A 20519-nucleotide genomic window follows, 5' to 3' on the forward strand; every position below is an offset into this window, starting at 1 on the left:
GGTGGGAGAAAGGGGAGGGCTGTACAACACAGAGAAGGCAAGTAGTGATTCTACAACATTTGCTATGCTGATGGACAGTGACTGTAAACGGGTTTATAGGGGGGACCTGGTATAGGGGAGAGCCTAGTAAACATAATATTCGTCATGTAAGTGTAGATTAATGATACCAAAAAAAAAAAGGCAGTTCCTGTGTGGAGACCTCCAATGAGTCCTACACAAGGGTATAAAGGGCATATAAAAGTGTAGGCAAAGGGTCTGTTTGTGTTTATACAGAGGATCAAAGCCTAATTTGGGCTACCCCGAAAATGAACTAAGATACGATATGAAAGAGAACTTCCAACATCAGCACTCTCTGGAAGACTCATGCCAGAAGATGATCATCAAAAAACCCCAACAAAGATCCACGCACTGCTACAGCTGTAGATGCACTCATCCCACCGGTTCCTGGACTTGCCATGGGAATGAGGAAGGAGATATCTAAGCTGGCCTGTGCATACAGTAAAACAACAAATTTGACTGGATCTATACTGTTGGAACTCAATCAAGAATTAGGAGAAGTGCAAATTGTAGCGCTCCAAAATCTTACAACTACAGACTATTTACTGTTAAAAGAACATAAGGGATGTGAACATTCCCCAGGAATGGGTTGTTTTAATTTGTCTGATTTCTCTCAGACTGTTCAAGTTCAGTTGGACAATATCCACCATATCATAGATAAGTTTTCACAAATGCCTAAGGTGCCTAACTGGTTTTCTTGGTTTCACTGGAGATGGCTGGTAATTACAGGTATGCTTTGGTTATGTAACTATACTCCTATTATGTTAATGTGTGTGCGCAATTTAAGTAGTAGCTTAAAACCTATACATGCTGAAGTTACTCTACAAGAAGATATGTCAAAGAAATAATCAATCTTCACATGTTTTCTGCCGTCTGCTACTTCTATAGCTTTTCTTCTTCCTTCCTAATTACAACCCTTAAATAGAATTCGTGCCTCATATCAAATTTACCGAGTATCATAATTCTTCCAAGTGGTAAAGATACCTCAAGACAAATGCTGGGCATAAAAGCCACAGGGCATAAATCTGCAAAGAAGTAAAAAGCTAACCTTTTCAAACAATATTGCCTCTCTCTCACTTACCAACTTTACATTTCCCTGTATGGCCCCAGTAGATGACTGGTTAGCCAGAGACGGGTAAGATTCCTCAAGGGAGGAACAACCTAAGACAGGCACAGTCGCAGGGGGGTCATCAGGTGAGAAATTGGGGATCAACAGAGGTGAGGCTTAGAACCTCACCCCCCCTGTTCTGAGAGAAATCTTCTGCATACGTGGATGTTTTATTGCCCTTGTCTAGCTTGGATTAACACATAGTCTACAGGCACACACCTGATCATCTACATTTGCTCTCTTACAACACTAAACTATGTTTTCTACCTTTATCTTGTATCTACCTACCACTTCAGCATTTTATTAAAAATAATAATAATAAAGAGAGAAATGTGGTATCCACATATAAATTCAGTATAAAAATCAAATGAGTATTCATATTTGAACTGACTGTTTATAGTTCATAATGCATGAGCAAAACCAAAAGTTTCTGTGATGACTGCCCTTGTACTGTTCACCATGTAACTTACTCACTATGTAAGAATTTGTTCTCCATGTAAGAACTTGTTCGTTATGCTTCAGAAGATTAGAGACTGACGAAAATTAGGCTTGGGGTGGATTAATGATTGTGCATTGAGCATTGACTCCCCTATACAGAATTTTATTGTTATTAACAACCATTTGGTCAACATATATGAGAGACGCCCTCATAAAAAAAAAATAAGTACACACTTCCAATTGTAAAATAAATAAGTAACCGGGATGTAATGTATAGCATAAGGAATATAGTCAAAATATTGTAACAACTTGGTATGGTGATAGCTGGTACGTAGATTTATCATGTATATAAATGTTGAATCACTTTGTTGTACACCTGAAACTAATGTAATGTAATACTGTGTGTCAACTACCCTTCAATAAAAAAAAAAAAAGAAGACTGAGACGTACACAGAGAACACCAAGCGACTGGAGAGATGCAGCTACAAGTCAAGGAATGCCAGAGATCAACGATCAACAGCTACCAGCAGAAGCTAGGAAGAGGCAAGGAAGGAGGCTACCCAGTGTCCCAGAAGGAACACGGTCCTGATGATACCTTGATTTCAGGCTTCTGGGCTCTAGAAATGTGAGACAACAAACTTCAGTTGTTTTAAGCCACCCAGTTTGTGCACTTTGTTATGGCAGCCCTAGGAAACTAACATACTCTCTTTACTCATCTCTGATCAGTTCACCAGCAAGACCTGACAGTTTTACTTCCTAAGTATTTCTCAAGTCTGGCCCTTCCTCTCATTTCTACTCTCATTACTAAAGTTTGAGAACTCATTTTCTTTTTCCAATTGATCTTCCTGCCTCTAGCCTTGGCACTTTCAAATGCATCGGTCATAGAGTTTGGATTAAAATGCAAACCAGACCATGTCCCTCTTCCTTTCTTAAAATCTCATGAAGGCTCCCCATCGTGCAAAGAACAAAGGACAAGTTATTTCATTTGGCACACAAGGCTTGCAATGATGTGGCCGACACTTCAGTCATCTCATCATTCTCTATGCTCAGCCTTGTACTTTATGCTCAAGTAATAATGAACTAGTAGTTCCCCTGAATCACCATGGTATTGTCCTTGGTACCTTTGTTCATGCTGTTATCCTCTGCCCTTTAGTCTCTTTCACTTTATCAGCCTCTTTAAGATAGTTTAGGTATTACCTCTTCCAGCATCCTTCTGATCAGCAAGAGCAGCAAGACACTAGACACCTTTCTTCCTACTCTGATAATTCACTGGGTTAAATATTTATCACTATACTTGCCCATTATCTATGTATCTGACTTTCCAAATAGGCTGTGACTCTTCCAGAGTAGGAACAATCTTATCCATTACAAACTAGTGAATCCTAGGAATGTAAAGTTTGTTTACAAATAGGAAAAAATTCAGTGTAATACGCCACATAAACAGTAGAAAAGAGAAAAATGGTATCCCCAGCAACTGATGCAGAAAAAGCATTTGAAAAAACCCAACATCCCTTCATGACACTAAAAAAGAACTTTCAGGGAAGAAGGAATAGAAGAAACCTTTCTCAATCTGATAAAAGGCGTCTAGTAGAAACCTACAGGCTGAATGCTCTTCAATGTTTGAGAACAAGTTAAGAGTGTCTGCTCTTTCCACTTCCATTCAACACTACACCGAAGGTCGTAGCCAGCACAATAAGAAAAAGAAACAGCACACAGACTAGCAAACATTAAACTGTCTGCACAGATGATATGACTGTGTATGTAAAAATCCTAAGAAATATACAAATATGAAGACCATAAGAGGACTCAGCAAGGTTGCAGATTGTAAGATGAACATACAAAACGTATTGTATTCTATATCCTAGCAACAAATTGAAAAATAAGCAATACTGTTTATAGTATTACAGTAAATATAATCTGTGCAAAACATCATTTATCTAACAATAAATCCAGCAAAACATTTCTACCCTGAAAAATCACAAAATTTTGATGGGAGAAATTAAATGTTCATTGACTGAGAGGTTCAACATCGTTAAACTCTCCATTCTCCATGTAGTGATATATAAATTTAACAAAATCCCTAAAAGACTTCCAACAGGCTATTTTGAAGAAATAGAAAAGATTATTCTAAATGTTATATGGAAATTCAAAGGATAGAGAAGAGCCAAAATGACTTTGAGAAAGAATAAAATGTGGAGGACTAACACTACCTGATTTTAAGACTTATAAAGTTATAGTAACTAAAACAGTGTGATATTGGTGTCAAGATGGGCAAACAGGTTAGTGGTACAGAACAGCAACCAGAAAGAAATAGCCCACACATATATAAAGAACTGAAATATGACCAAGGTGCCAAAGTAATTCAATGGGGCAAAAGGAAAGTTTTATTTTTCCCCAAATGATGTGGACCATCTAAACATCTGCCTAGAAAAAAAATAAACCCTGACCTCTACCTCATTTCATGCTCAAAAATGAATTTTAGATTATAAACCTAAACATAAAACTCAGAGACAAATTTATAGAAGAACATATAAGACAGCATCCTTACAATCTTCAGGTAAGCAAATACTTTTCACACCAGACACAGAAAGAACAATTAAAACAATGGGAAACTGCACTTCATCAAAACTGAAACTTTCTGCTCATTAAAGACTCAATGAAAAAATGAACAAGTCAAAGACAAATCAGCAGCACATATATCTGACAAAGAACTTATCCAAAATACAGAAAGAACTACCATGAATCAACAACAAAAAACTGAACAATGCAATTTCTAAAAATGGGCAAAAGACTTGGACAAACATTTCACAAAGGAAGATATACAAAAGGCAAAGCAGCACACATGGAAAAGTGTTCAACATCATTAGTCAATTAAGGGATTACAAACAAGAAAACACAATGAGATACCAATTCATGCCTAACAAAATGGCAAAAATAAAAAAAGACTAGCAACATCAGATGTTGATAAGGAGGTGGAGCAACTGAAATTCTCATCCATTGCTAGTGGGGTTATAAAATGGTTCAACCACTTTGAAAAATTCTTTGGAAATTTCTTATAAATTTAAATGTGTAATTTTGTTAGGATCCAGCAATTTCACTCCTAGGTATTTACCTAAGAAAAATGAAAGCATATGTCCACAAAAGGTCACAGAGAACAAGGCTTAAAGCAGCCTTATTCCTAATAGTCCCAAACTGGACACAATCCAAAATCCATCAACAGAAGACTGTATTAGAAAAATCGTGTCTCAGCACAATGGAATATTATTTGGTAATGAAAAAGGAACAAACTTGATATACTCAAGAACATGGCTCTATTTCAAAAACATTAGGGAATGTAAATTAGTTCAACCATTGTGGAAAGCAGTATGGAGGTTCCTCAGAATGCTCAAAATAGAAATACCATTTGACCCAGGAATTCCACTTCTAGGAATTTACCCTAAGAATGCAGCCCTCCAGTTTGAAAAAGACAGATGCATCCCTATGTTTATCACTGCACTACTTACAATATCCAAGATATGGAAGCAACCTAAATGTCCATCAGTAGATGAATGGATAAAAAAGATGTGGTACATATACACAATGGAATATTACTCAGCCATTAGAAAAAAACAGATCCTACCATTCGCAACAACATGGATGGAGCTAGAGGGTATTATGCTCAGTGAAATAAGCCAGGCAGAGAAAGACAAGTACCAAATGATTTCACTCATATGTGGAGTATAAGAACAAAGGAAAACTGAAGGAACAAAACAGCAGCAGAATCACAGAACCCAAGAATGGACTAACAGTTACCAAAGGGAAAGGGACTGGGGAGGATGGGTGGGAAGGGAGGGATAAGGGCAGGGAAAAAGAAAAGAGGGCATTACGATTAGCATGTATAGTGCATGGGGAGCATAGGAAGAGCTGTGCAACACAGAGAAGACAAGTAGTGATTTTACTATGTTGATGGACAGTGACTGTGAAGGGGTATGTGGGGGGGACTTGGTGAAGGGGGGAGCCGAGTAAACATAATGTTCTTCATGTAATTGTAGATTAATGATACCAAAAAAACCCCCGAATTCATCGTCTTCCCTGTAAAATCACCCATCTGTTGTTTTCTGTAATATCCAAACCCCAAATCTCAGAGCGACCTTGACTCTTCCCCTCCCACAGCCAGCAAGTCTTCCCCTTTTCCTCATAGTGTTTCCTGCATCTGTCACCATCTGGGTTTAGGCCCTGAATGCCTCATGTCCATCCGTTAGGGCAGCCCTCTCTTTAGCCTTTGCCTCCAGCCCCTATCCATCTACGTCCAGTGCATCTCCCACATTACCACCACATTAACCTTTCCTCTTCCTTGCTTTCATCTGGCCATTACTCCGCTCAGAAACCTTTGCTGGCAATTCAGTATTCTACTGAATAAATCCCAAATATTCAAGGTTTCTCAAAATCTGACCTCAACTCTCACTCTTCTCTATGTGAACCCACTGGTTTAGCCAAAGGGATCCACTCATTGTGCCCCACACATGCCTTATACTTTCCCACCTCTTAGCTTTTGTCCCTGCTAGTCTCCTCCTCAGAAGGCCTTCAGGGGTCCTCATTCTTCAAATCCCTCTCTAATTATACCTCCTCTGTTTTATCTCAGCTCAAAGGCATCTCTCTCTCTCTCTCTCTCTCGCCTTTGACTTTGCATGGAGCATACTGTCTGTATTATTCAAATGGTGCTGTCTTGTTTCTTCCTCCCATCTCATTTAGGTGTATTATCTCTTCAGATAGACATTGAAGGTCAGGGACTAGCCATATCTAACTACTTCGTAGCTCCTCTGTAAGTCCTGCTCATAAGTCAATAAACATTTGTTGCCTGATGGACAACTGAAGCTGTTTACTACACATATGAAGTTTCGAGCAGAAATTTTCCATTTTTAAAGTATTTTTATGCATATTCTGCTTGGCTGTTACATGGCTAAGTGTATTTTTGATGGAGATTTTTCCAAAGTATGTTGACCCTGATCTCGTTAGTGGGATGGTAATTTGAGGATGATAAATGCTGCATTTCTAAAACCAGACAACAGGAACAGTTCCAGAGACAGGGCTCCACATTCCAAACAGGGACATTTTTGCCCTGGGCAGTTTTAATGCTTACAGTTCAGCAACTCTTAAGTTACCTTCCAAATTAAGTTAGCTGTAATAATTGTTTAATACAGATTATAAGAAGTTACGTTTATATAACTGGCATTGCAGGCCTTGGAATCTTACTTCACTATAATGGACATCCATCATTCCAGCATCTTCTTTCATTGCTCCTTCTTCATCTATATTGGGAGTAATTTTCTTGAAGGCTGAACATCCGTTAGGGAATAATTCTGTGTGAAGAAGCAGCAGTGAAGTAAATTTACTTTTAAGAAAGCAGTTTATAAATAACAGCCTTACAAGGCTTGGTCACCCTTAAAAAGAAACAGATATTTTTGTAATGGCCACAGTCTTAAGTGCAATTTTCAGTTACCAAAAAAAGAATTTTACAAATTCCTTCTGTCTACTACACACTCTTCTAGTCTTTTTCCCAAAAAGTGAGCACAAGCTTTTACAAATAAATTCCATTCTCTGACTCGGCATCCCCTTCAATGGCTAGTATAGTGAATGTTTCTCTAGTGTGATGTAAAAATTGTTACTAAACACTTTGTGTATGTTTATGGTCTGTCACCTAAGCAAGGAGGGCATATACTTTTAAGGTAACCATCCCTGATTCCTCATTTCACTGGAGAACTAGAAATGGATGTGGGGTGTTGGAGGTGGCCTAACCTAGGGCTTGTAAGAGGGGCAGAAAAATAAATGAGATGGCAGGAATGTGGCATCTCTGGAGAACCAGGACCAGACACTGCCAAGGACCAGAGCTTTTGGAGGAAGACAGCTCCAGCTCTATCACTAATTGTGTGATTTTAGGCATGTTTATATCTCTAGGACTGCGAAAAGTTTTATCGTCTGCCAAGTAGAGATGAATAGCTCCCTTATAAGAATTAAGTGAAATATGAAGTGTTTAGAACAGAACCTAGCATGTAAGAAGTGTTCGAGTTATTATTACCAAGTAAAGCTACCAGTAAATAAACTAGTTTTCTGTAGAGAGAATAACTGCTGCCAGGTGGTTTAGTAAGTGATTCAGCAGCTGGACCATTGGAAGGTGGAAGGGCGCACAAGCTGAGGACAGCTGCTGTAGGACTGTGGACTAAATTGTTACTGTCAAACAAGAGTCTGGGTATAGTTGCCCTACAATTCTGCACAGGAAAACATGTCCACACACTCCTGCTGTGGCTACTTTTACCTTTATCTAAGTGGGCTGTTATTTTAGCTTAGGGAAAATTCAGCCTCCTTATAACAGAATCTGCTAGTCAGTGAAAAATGGCTGGTCACAAGGGATAGCTATTGCAATCTATTTTTCTGTAACTTCTCTAATAACGATGCTTACAAATAATGACCTACTAACAGTGAAATATCTGGTAAACTTCTTGAGGTTAGAGGTCAGGGAAGGAAGGTTTAAGAAAGCCAGACCTCATACTGAGATTTCTCAGAATTCTGGTGGAAAAAACAGGTCATGCATCAGAGCTTGGATTCTGCCAACTCTTCTTGTCTAAATGAAAGCTAATGAAGACATACATCCTGTGGTAAGACGCTTGAAAGAACATGAGTTATCTTTTATGAGAGAGAGAGAGATGGAATTTTGGAATTATTTTGAAATACTTTTTCAAGAATGGAGAAACACATAGGGAGTAGGCAGTGTATTTCTATTAAAGAAAAAGGAGAGGCAGAAAGGAAAACAAGATTTACTTTGACCCAATGGACTTTAGAGCTATTTCTATACAAAGAAATTAGGTAATAAAAGACACTCAAGACAGAGCATGACACACTTCATTTCTGAAGATTAGCATGCCTAAAATGGTCGGTTACAGACTTCTGGGAGAGTTCTATTCAAAGCACTAGACCACAGTGAGATAAGAAAACTACACCAGAATGTAAATCAACTCATTTCCTTCGTGAACAAAGTCTTTCTACGTGGAGGAAAAAAAGGTCAGTTGAACTAAACATTGTGCTCAGTGACACAGCTGACTGACATTCAGGATAATGCTCTTTATTTTATTGGGGACCAGTAACAAACAGTTCTCAGACTGGTAGCTGGCCCATGGGCCACTCTGAGTAGCACATCAGGGGAACTTTTTGAAATTTAGGAGAAAACATTCCCATTGATCACCTCTATGAAATCAAGAGCTAGGCAATAAGGAAGAGGGACCCAAACTTGAGTGAACTTATAAAGCAGGTAGTCCTTAACAAAGAAAAGGATCAACCTTTTTCTTTGAACAGCCTCAAACAGCTATATCCATGATGGCAGAAAAAATATTCCTGTGTGCTCCGAGGACATTATTATTTTAAGTGACTCCCAAATCTAGGGTTTTTCTAGAATGCTGTGATGTCGGGAAGGACAAAAAGGGACAGACTCATATGCCTGAGGTCAGATGAAGCTAAAATATCTTGGGAGAGAGCCTTGTGGTGTACATCTTAAGTAGGACAATAGATTATCTTTCTCCTCAGAAACAGAGAGGTCAACACCCAGTTGTAGAATTTGTTGCCTCATCTGGTATGAAGACTACCATTGCAGATCGTTAGCTTCAGAGTCCACTAATCTTGCTAAGCGTGTTGATTCCTATGCCTGATGACCTACCTCTATCCAGAGGAGACTATATCCCCTTGTTGACTTGAGTTATCAACACCCACAAAGCTATCCAATGATATGAGGACTGTTTGGTTTGTTAGCGTCCTTAAAATGCTTAGGGAAAATTCTGACTTCCTTTAGTCGTGGAAAGATTTTTGGGATCAACGAGTTGCTGAACCTAGCAGTGGCCAGTGTATATACCCTAACAGAGGGAGGCAGGAGTTTGAGAGATCTCATCCTATCAATCTTTCTGGATTCCTGACCTTGCCCTTCATAGCTGTAGCGTCTGTGTTCCTGATTACTGCCCTGGGGAAAGACGCAAACTGTCTAAGAAGAACCACTACCTTAAGCGCCAGTATCCCACGAAAACAGTGGAGAGTTGGAGGACAGAGCAGCAGTCTGAGCCTTGGTAAAATAAGACTGCTAGGCAGAAGGATGAGAGGGAAGTGTCCTGAGGGAAGGGCAGAAAGGGGAAAAGTTGCGATTAAGAAGGAATTAGGGAATAAAAAGCTTTGTAGAACTTGAGCTATCAGATTCTGGGTACAAAGACTTGGGAAAGGGAGCAACACTGCCCTGCAGGGAATGAGAAGAGCAAATTCTATGAGAAAGGAAATTCCTTTTTCTGTATTAATGGGGGAGGCCTACAGGCCTAAAGCTTTGCTGAAGCTCAGATGCTATGTGATGGTGGAAGAATGCAGAGATTTGACTCTTATCTTCCCAGGGGGAAACAGTTGTGTCCTCTCTCAGGAAAAGAAGAGGGAGAGGTACAGGAAGTCTAGCCTCCAGAGAATGAAATCTAGAACATTCTGAGGTTTGCAGACAAAACAGAAACAAGGGAATTTAGACCTGTTTTCATTTTAAATTTTGGGGGGCACGAGAAACTAATACCCAGTATCACCACTTGGAGGTAATTTAGGGTAAAAGGCTGAGAATGATAATCCTTAAAGTCTCTCTGATAGAGCAAGGGTTCTGGCTGCCTGAAAGAAGTTAAAGGATGGGAGTTGGGGCAGGGAGAACTACACCCCTACCTTTTGCCTTTCATTTCAGTGCCTGAAACATGACAACAAGGATCTAGAAATGGTTCCTCACTGGTGTTCTGTAGTCACCTCTGAGGAGTAGGAGCCCAAGCCCTTGCTTGCGTAGGCAACCATTTTTTTTCTTACAGTTTTTTTTTTTTAAAAAACGAAATGGGAGAACAGCTGTCTCCAGTGTGTCTGCTGGTAAGAAGTATTTCATTCCAACTTGATTAAAAAAACCTTATAATGATTTCAAGAGAAATGGTAGAGGACTTTCAGAAAACAAAAATTTTGGCAATTGAATAGGTCACAGATTTAAAATATACTCTAACTCTCCTTCCCTTTTGTCTTCATTATCAAAAGACATGTAATGATAGAAAAGAAAGGGTTCTAGAATTGCTCGATGACTTTTGTTACATAAGTTTGTCCTAAGTGCAAATAAACAGTTTCTTTCTGTTGTGCTCTCAAATGTATTCTTATTTACTTTGTGAATATCCAGGTCTTATCTAGATCATGGAGTTCTCAGACTAGATGACAGTTTAACAGATTGGGTTTTTTCCCCCCAGATTAAGATCTTAACTTGTGTTTTAAATTTGTAGTCTGCCTTGGTGTAACTATTAATGGTTTAATCAGCTAATGAACAAAAAAAGGTGTTTTGGATCATTTGAATGACTGAAGCTAAGGGGGAAAAACCCTGAGGATTTTACTACTGCCCCTATTTTAGAATAACGTTTTCTAACTTAAGCAAGTAGAATTTTCCAGGTTTAAAATAGATGGCACTTATGTATAAATATATAAACATCTCCTAAATTTAACATTATTTTTTGTTTAAAATGAAAAACATCATTTTTTCCTACTCGAGAAGAGCTCTTTGATTTCTAGAAAGAATAAATTCTAAAAAGCCTTGAAGGTATTATGAAATACATATTTAAGTGATGAGTTTAAAACACTATTTCCACTTGTTGAAAAACATCCCCTTGTTTGGTGCTCAGATTAGCTGCCTCAAGCTAATAACCAAAAAACCACAATATTTATATTCTATTTTAGTTGCTGTTTTGTCCAATGCTATAGTTATATTTCTAAAGCTTAAGGATTGCTAATGGGAGATAAATAATTCTTAATTTTTGCTTAGTCTTAAGGTCTTTGCACTTGTGAAAAAAGTTCTAGGGAAACATTTTAATATACTTAACTATTTTCAGTATCTAAATGCTATAGTTTTATACTTAGTGGACATAAAACTCTTATTTCAGGTTTCTACTAATTAAAAAGATACTTATTAACCCAATTTGTCTGAAAGATACACCCAAAAATTTATTTAGTACTGTGTTTAGGAGTCATACAATTTTTGTAGTTTATCTGGAATTACAGGTGTGCGATTTCAATTACTTATTTTTACCATAACTTCACAGGCAGACCAGTGATATAGAAAAAAACCCTCAAACAGGGCCTTCTTTTGTTAATCATTCTCCATTTTAAAACTACATATGTACTAAAAGGAGCAAACTAGAGTATAGCAATTTCAAACAGACTGATACTAAAATTCATTTGAACAATCTAAGTGTTATTCTAAAGTATAAGTAAAATGCATCTACATTTTAGTCATGATACCATGTTCAGGAAGACTCTTTTTAGCAAGAGCTTCTCCATGTGGATGGTATTATAAGAGGCAATCAGACAATGAGCCTTTCATGTGAAGTGAAATATATATATATAGTTAATGGTAGGAATTCTGGAATCAAAAAACAAACAAAACATGGTTGTGTTCTCATAGCCACAACCAGAGTAATAGGACTCCCACAAGATGACTGCATTTTGCCCTAATATTACTCAAGCAATTGCCTTAAGGAAGTGGCTTGGCCATTGTGATAGTTCATGATTTCTTGGCAATGTCTATTGCCAATCAATTTTTAAACCTAACTCAACTGTTCTATTTGAGTAGTTATTACAGAAGTCAGCAATACTGTTTTTGGAAGGGGAAGCTTTCAGGCAGATTGCTGAATTAGACCAGCTGGATCCTGAAGCCCTTCAAGGCCATGACTCCTTTTTTTAGTTTCTCTCCCTCCCCAGCTCTATTGTGATATTAATCGATATATAATGCTATATAAAATTCTGATGTATGTGCTGATTTGATACACATGTATACTGTGAAATAATTACCACAGTAGCGTTAATCACCACACATAATTATCATTTTGGGGGGGTAACAACATTTAAGATCTATTGCTCAGCAACTTCTAAGTATATGGTATTAACTAAAATCACTATGCTCTACATTATATCTCCAGAACTTATTCATCTTGTAACTGAAAGTTTGTACCTTTTGACCAACAACTTCCCATTTTCCCCATCCCCCAGCAATTCTACTCTCTGTTTCTAGGAATTAAACTTTATAGATTCTACATAAAAAGATTATATGGTATTTGTCTTCCTCTGCCCGACTTATTTCGCTTACCATAATGCCTTCAAGGTCCATCGATGTTGTCACGAATAGCAGGATTTCTTTCTTGGAATAATATTCCATTGTATTAAGTGCCACAGATTGTTCATCTATTCATATAGACCCACTTTACTAATTAGCACCCTTTCGTTTCAGCTTGCAGAACTCCTTTCAGCATTTCTTGTAAAGAAGGCCTAGTGGTGATGACCTCCCTCAGCTTTTGTTTGCCCGAAAAAGTCTATGAGCTTCCTGAAAGAGTCCCAGATTTGGGACATTCTCAGACATTATTTCTTTGAATATGCTTTCTGTCTCCTTCGTCCTCTCTTCTCCTTCTGGGACTCTGATGGTGTCCCACAGATCATGCAGGCTTTCTTCACTCTTTCTCATTCTTTCTTCTTTGTTCTCCCCTAACTAGATAATTTTAAAGGTCCTGTCTTTTAATTTACAGATTATTTCTTCTGCATGATCCACTCTGCTGCTAATAGTCTCTATTGCATTTTTCACTTTATTCATTACATTCTTCAGCTCTAGAATTTCTGCTTGGTTCTTTTTTAAGATTTCTCTCTCTTTAACTTCTTGTTTTGGTCGTGTATTGTTTTCCTGATTGTCTTTTTTGTTTTATTGTAGCTCACTGAGCCACTTAAGACAGCTATTTTGAATTTTTTTTAGGTAAACTGCAGATCACTGTCATCCACTGGTGGTGTCACGTTTGCTTTAGTTTTCATGTTCCTTGAAGTCTTGTGTTGCTGTCTTCACATTTGAAGGAGCAGTTACCTCCAAACTGTACTGAGTGCCTTTGGGAGAGAACTACCTTCCATCTGCCCAGCTAGGGATTCTGAGGCTTTCACAGGCCATCTAATGGATACATCTGTTCCACATTTCTTGATCCCCTTTGTGGAAAAATTCCTAAGCTTGTATGCCTTCCCTCTCTCGCGCTCGCGCAACATACCAGCGCAGGTGCCAACAAGCTCCCCTTTTGCTTTCCCAAGAGCGGTGCTAAAGCTCAAGTTTGTGGTCTCTCTCTGACTCACAGATTCTGGCCAACTTTCTCTATGTGCTCATTAGCCATCTGGCAAAGCTTACAGTCAACCAGTATCAGGAAGACATGCCACTGGGGGTGCCTGTGGGTCAGCTGGAGGGCTTCTTGATGGAGAAGATCACGGGATGCAGTTAGCAGGATTGTGTCCCTTTAATGTACTTTAATGTAATCTGCAGCTCTCCCACCTCCAAGTTATGCAGCTCACGACTGAGCACTCTTGATGGGATAAGAGAGAAATGGGCCTCTTTGGCAGTACCTTGTACGGCTGGAGAAGCCAGGTCCCCACTCAGAGTGCTCTCACTTTTCCCTACAGAAGAAATCAAGGGCAAGAAAGTCTCTCCTGGCACTGAACTGTGCCACCTTGGAGAAAGGGGTGACACAAGTCAAGTCAAAATTTTTCCTCTTACTCTCTCCAACGCATCCAAACTTGTATTTAGTTTGCTCCAACAGCATGCTGGAACTTCTCCACCGCACACCTGGACTTCCACCAAGGCTCTCTCATCTATGGCAGGGTTCTCCAGGGGCTCTTGGACTGTAGCTGAGAGGGGCCGCAGCCAGTTCACGGGCCACTGCACGATCCACAGCCAGGACTGAGCTCTGCCAGCCTATTACCTGGTGCACTGGTGGGCAAGATTCTGCCTAGGTCCCTTGACATATGGTGCTGGATCCCCAGTTGTCGGAGGTACACAATCAAGTAATGTCTTATTCAGCCATCTTGCTGATGTGCTGCCTCCCTTTTAACACCAAGGTATTATTGCCCTAAAGTGGCTGCAGAGATATATAATCTGTGAGCAGTTGTTAGTGAAGTTGGGGTAGATGAGGGCAAAGTAAGTCATTTATATTGTCCAGAGTGTTTCATGAGCCCTGAGAATAATTTAATTTGTGGCAGTCTTCCAGGGAGACAGTCTGGAAAAACAAACATTGAGCATTGGGCCTGGCCCTGTACTATTTAACTTATCCTTGTACTCTTCATGAACACAGAGGGCAAAACGAACAATCTGGTTTTCTTTTACAACAGCTTCTCTTTAACACCAAATGGGGCTAAAGGTGAATGTATTTTTCAGAGCTCAATTATATCACATTCATAGCTGCAAGCTACAAAGGTAAGAACCCCTGTGCTAATGGAAATGCACCCCATCTTGAAGAAGAGAAATATCTTACTTTTTCGATGAAGAAACTCTGCAACCAAAGCTGCTACGTGGACATAGCACATCGCTGCCTAGAAAGACGTGACAAAGAAGAACTGTCAGAATGTGCCCCAGGGCTTTTGCAGGGATGCATTTAGAACAAAGCCTTGAATAGTCACCTCTGAAAAATCTCCATTTTTAATATGAATCTTGGCCATGCTATCAAGCCAGGTCTTCCTGAGCTCTGGGGTGCTTGCATAGGACTTGGCTAAGCTATACTGCAGGTCAATAAGCATTTCAGGGTCTTTCTCATGCTCCTTCATTTGCGCCGTAGCCATAAGAACGGTACGGATTCTCTTGGTCAAGTCTTTGACTTCTGTGGGAAAAGCAGTTGCCTAATTCCAAAACAAACAGAAAAGACATGTTTATCAATATTACTGATGTGCTCTAAGCCTTGGCATCCAATCCTGGGAATGGAATAACATGGCTCATACTCCTTGTTACAGTGCTCGGTATTTGCTTCTTGACCTGTGGCGTATCTAAAGAGCTTTTCTTTTCAGTTCATTTTTTAAAAATATCCAACTAGCTCAGGCTTTGAAGGCTCATCTGAACTTGACAACAGCATATTCACAATATATAAAAGCATGGACTCTGGAGCCAGACTATCTGGTTTTGAACCCCAGCTCCTCCACTGTGAGTTCTACAGCCATGAGAATAATCTATATTCGCCATTAGTGTGTAATTTGAGTTACAACAGTAACTAAACATCGACAGCTTACATGTATCAGGGAGTTGTCTAGGGGCCTTTTGTGTTTTAATTTTCATAACAACCCTATGAATTAAATACCATTATAATTCATTTTACCAAAGGGAAACTGAGGCACACAGCCTCAGTAGCTTGGCCAAAGTCTCCCAGTTGGTAAGTGGTAGAGAGAGGATTTACACCCAGGCAGTCTGGCTCTAGAGCTAGCCTTCTTGGCCACACTCCTTCTCACTGACAAGTGTACCTATCTTATCCACTAAGGTGAAAACCATATTGTGAAAATTTCCACTTATACAAATAAGAGATTATGAATCACTGAACATTCTGAAGAGTTTAAAGAGATTATCAACCTCTCACAAAGTGTCATTTTTATTTCTCAAAACCACTAAGTTAGTTTTCTCTTTATCCTGGTCACTATTAAGAAAGTCCTATCATTTCCTCTTAATTCCACTGGAGTAATCACCATTATCTGCAGGATTCCGAGAAGGTAAGTTAAGGACAAGTACAAGAGTTAGGGAGCTTTTCTATGTTAGTGAAAGAAATGGTTTTAAAGAGTGCCTTCCTGATCCCTTTAGAAGTAATAACTACATACATAAAGTTCCTTCTTATATATGAATAGAGATTCCATTTACTGGGGAAAAGGCATACCTTGTTACCACAGGGTTTACTGGTAACAACTGCCCTACCAAAATAAAACTAAGTCATTTCAGAACTGAGTTATGAAAAAGGGGAACTAAAATAGACCCCATTTACTTTGAAGAAGTTGCTAATCCAACTTTTATCTAACATGGAATTAAGGATGGTTAATGACTAGTAAAATAAACTCTCAGAATATAAGATCCTAAACAACTGAAGTTGTTTATGTGCTCATGGGATTAGTTGAAGCATATACTGATCTCCTGGGGAACCAGCAGAACTGACTGAAAAGCAAACTTTCCCAGCCTGGGAACGGCTGGCACTACTCAGCGCTTTTTTTCTTTTAAATCAGTCTAAGCAATGTTCTTATGGGAATCATTTTTTTGTACATAGATTCTACACGTCCCAAACATCAAGTATGCTGTGACTGTGAGATTTTCATTTTTCACACAATATTGTCAAATCATGCTGGATGATGACCTTTCCCAAGAGTGGGGATGATTCCTCTGGGAGGAAAAGTCTTCTATTGGCAAAGGACTCTTCTTCCCTTATACACATAAATCACTAAAGATCAGAACCTGCTCTCCATGGAACACATGAGTTTTTAAAATGTTATAGGTTCTAAGCATACAGGGAAGAAAGAGGAATGATGGATGGTCAGGGTCTTGGGCTTGGCCTCAGCCAGCTGGTGCCTAAGAATAACAGCCCTGGACTTGGATTTGCCAATAAGCACCGATGGCAAAGTCACAATCAGCTAACAGAGGATTCTTGAAACTCAGGAAATAATCAAATAACAAGCCCTTTCTGTGCTATTCCTCATCTGCTGGCAATGGAACAGGCAACTGTTAACTACTCTAAAAAGTATTTGTGAAATTTCAAACTCAGTGCTTAGTTAACCAATATTATAAATGATAACAACTGTTATGGAAGGATCTTTTTCTAAGTTTAGAAATCAAGCCCAGAAAAAAATTCAAATCCCACTAGCCACAACAGCTGTGCAGACACAGCATAGTCATTCATCCATCCATTCAACTAGTATTGTTGTCTGCTATGTACCTGGCAGTGTTCTAGGTGTTAGAGAGAAAAGTGACGCACGAAGCTCATATTCCATTCACTCTATACTATCCAAAGCTGTGAACTGAACGATCAGTTTAACTGCAGGAGGGTAAACTTTCCCGATAGTGGAGGTGGTTTTAATTCATTACTTGAAGTGAGAACATACCTTCATAGGTCTGTCACTATTTGCAAAATTATTGATAATGAATAAAGATTCCTGAAATCTTGATCCTCCGCTTAGTGCTACATCAGCTATCAGCTGGCTTACAGCAATTATTATCTGTGGGAAGAAGCAAACATTGTTTTTCAAATGTCTTTTGAACAAGTGCTATTTCTTTTCGTCATTGTATAAGCCCATAAGCACTCATATGAAATGTTTCTTTTAAAGATTATGGTTTCACTGTAGTCTATTTTCTTCACACATGAGGGGTTTAAATTCTTCTAGTGAAACAGTGACTTCAGAGGCTCCAGTTTCAAATTTTATTGGGACCTGTCTTGGTTAGATGTGAAAATGTTTTCAAAACTCATAGCACAGCTAGATCTAAAACGGTTCTCATAAAAGTGAACCTATGTAACAGTGGTCAGGTCTGCACTCTGAATATGCTTGCTAGGAAGTAGCTCTGGCAAAGATGGGACTAAATGACATTTTTCTTTGGTGGTTTCTCATTCCTTCTCACTAGTCGATTTCAGCATGCCGGACTCCAAAAACTCCAGCACCTCAGCTCTCTTTTTTTTTCTGACTAGAGCCTACCTAGTATAGATAGCAGTATATATAATGGTCTTTGATGGCACTTTTTAATCTCTCAAGCTCCCTTGATGAATGTCTGAATGATTCATGCTAAGGTGTTAGTGGCTGGATCCTTTTTCCCTGATCCTGGGAAGCAGAATACGTAGGAGCTTTGAATACAGGCTCCAGAGTCAAATCTTCATTTTATCAATTATTTACTGTGTAGCTCTGGGAATTATTTAACACTTCTGTGCCTCACTTTCCTCATCTGTAATGCAGGGATGGTAACAATACCTACTTTATAGAGTTACAAGGATTAAAGAAATCACACATAATCTTGACCCTTTATTGAATATTCACTATGTGCCAGACATGGTTCTAAGTCTTCACATTTATTAGTTCACTTTAATTTGAATAAAGGACCTGAGAGAACCGATGCTTTGACCCAGAAGAAGGGACCCTAATGGGGAATGTCAAGCATACTGGCACACTAACTGCAGAAATGTTTAGGGGGAAGGTGGTATTCAAGTGACACCTTGTAGAAAAGCCAATAGTAAAAGTTCTAACATGTAATGCTGACCCTAGTATCCAAAAGTAACTACATGACAGGTTTTTATAGGAAGCATATACTCCTATCAGATTTTCACATTACTGATGACATGTCTAAAAAGCTGTTTGTGGTGGCTGCCCCATTTATAACTCAGTTTCTGATAAACAACTCTAATGAGACAGAGCATGGCAGTGAAGATAAAAATCTGTCCAAGGATTTCCCATATCACAAAGAGGCCTACTGAGCCAAGAAGTCCCAACTGTGATTTAGCTCAGAGCTGTTTCATCAAATACGCAACAAACACGCAGATATTGACTGACAAGTACCATGTACTAAGTGTCTATTACACTGTAGACACTGTACACACACTTCAGCTTTAACCCTCATGATAACCCTGCAAGGGGAAACACACTTGGCTTCATTTTACAGATGAGGCAAACAGTTAAGATAGATTGAATAACTTGCCTAGGAGTCACCCAGTGACTAAGGAAGTAGTTGAGCTATGATTGGAGCCCAGGTAGGTCTGATGCCAAAGTCTATGCTTTGTACTAAACCTTGAGCTGTCTCTCATGTTTCTATTAACTGGGGCATACTGAACCACAAAAAAACGCAAACTGTATTACTAGGTATGGAATACTGAACAAGTATTTTGTTTGTTATTTAATCAGCTCATTTAGTCCTCACAAGAACCCTATGAGGTAGGTATGCATGTTTACCATTATTTTACATATGAAGAAACGGAGGCACTGAGACACCAAGGAAGTAACTTGCTCGAGGTCACACAGAGTGTAGGAGACCTGGGATCTGAGCGAGAGTCTATGCTCTTAACACCTATGCTCCAGAGCAGTGCTGTTCAATAGATACACCAGAATATCATTTCATCCCAGAGTCAATATAAAACAGTTAAGATACTTTACTTGTTTGGTACTTCATCTTCAAAAGCCAATGTGTATTCTTTATTTACAGCTCATCTCAATTTGGATTAGCCACACTTAAAGGGCTCAACGGCCACATGTGTCTAATAGCTATTGTATTGGACTGTGTAGCTCTAGATCTTGATCTGGAGGCTAAGGATTGAATAGAAGAAAGAAGAGGAGCTTTGATTTTCACTGACCTGCAGATGTGTCCTCAAAAAGGTTTTCCTTTTGGTATACTCAAAGTTGTTCCTCATCAGGAGATACAGAAGGGCAGATGCTTCATTCCTGGTGGAGCTAATCTTCGAGGTGCAGCACTTCAAAACCTCATAGCAAAACGCAGCACACATGTTTACCCTGCCTTTGAAAAAGGCTGAGGGAAACTAAGGAACAGGAAAAACATACCTAAGTATCTGAAAACCCAATCATAAAAATCAACCAACTATCAAGTGTCTATTATGTTCTCACTCAAAATGATGCCGGGTGTTTGAGGATACAAAACCAACCTAAGGCCAGGGCTCTGATCTACAGAACCCAGGCCAATTAAAAACAAAGACCAGCATGTGTCAATGACAGAACAATGTCTTAAAGTCAGTATACAAATCACTATGAAAATGTGAGTACCAACAATAAATGCTACAGATCTGAGAAGAGCGCATGATGGTCTGGAAGAGGTGATAAGTAGGTTCTTAAGACTATGTATTGAATGAATGACTGAAATGATGAATAAATCGTAGGTCTCAATCAGGGCCTTAAAAATGGGAAAGAATCTGTATTACCTACTCTTTTGCTCTATATTTAAACAGTTCCTCATATTATGAACTTCCATATGCTGAGAAAATTCTAACAGGAATCTACTCAGTGAGTAAAGTTGACCTTTTAACAAAATGAGGAACAGATGAAGTGTACACATACAGACATACACTCCTGTATCTTCTACTCATAGGCCATGTTGATTAAGATACATGTTGGCACA

The 20519-nt window shown here is 39.0% G+C and overlaps 1 protein-coding gene across 9 annotated transcripts in view; it reads right to left on the reverse strand.

The window, feature by feature from the left end:
* The window catches only part of DOCK11 (dedicator of cytokinesis 11), a 179246-nt gene that overhangs the window by 23343 nt on the left and 135384 nt on the right, over positions 1-20519 (reverse strand). For all 9 annotated transcript variants that reach the window (XM_057495238.1, XM_057495235.1, XM_057495232.1 and 6 more), the window contains 5 exons: positions 19744-19926; positions 17519-17632; positions 15077-15292; positions 14932-14989; positions 6836-6942 (listed from right to left, as the gene is read on the reverse strand). In XM_057495238.1, the coding sequence (XP_057351221.1) occupies positions 6836-6942; positions 14932-14989; positions 15077-15292; positions 17519-17632; positions 19744-19926 (678 nt within the window). The remainder of the gene's footprint in view (positions 1-6835; positions 6943-14931; positions 14990-15076; positions 15293-17518; positions 17633-19743; positions 19927-20519) is intronic.

The sequence above is a fragment of the Manis pentadactyla genome, chromosome X (genome assembly GCF_030020395.1).
Source record: "Manis pentadactyla isolate mManPen7 chromosome X, mManPen7.hap1, whole genome shotgun sequence".
Lineage (NCBI taxonomy): Eukaryota > Metazoa > Chordata > Mammalia > Pholidota > Manidae > Manis > Manis pentadactyla.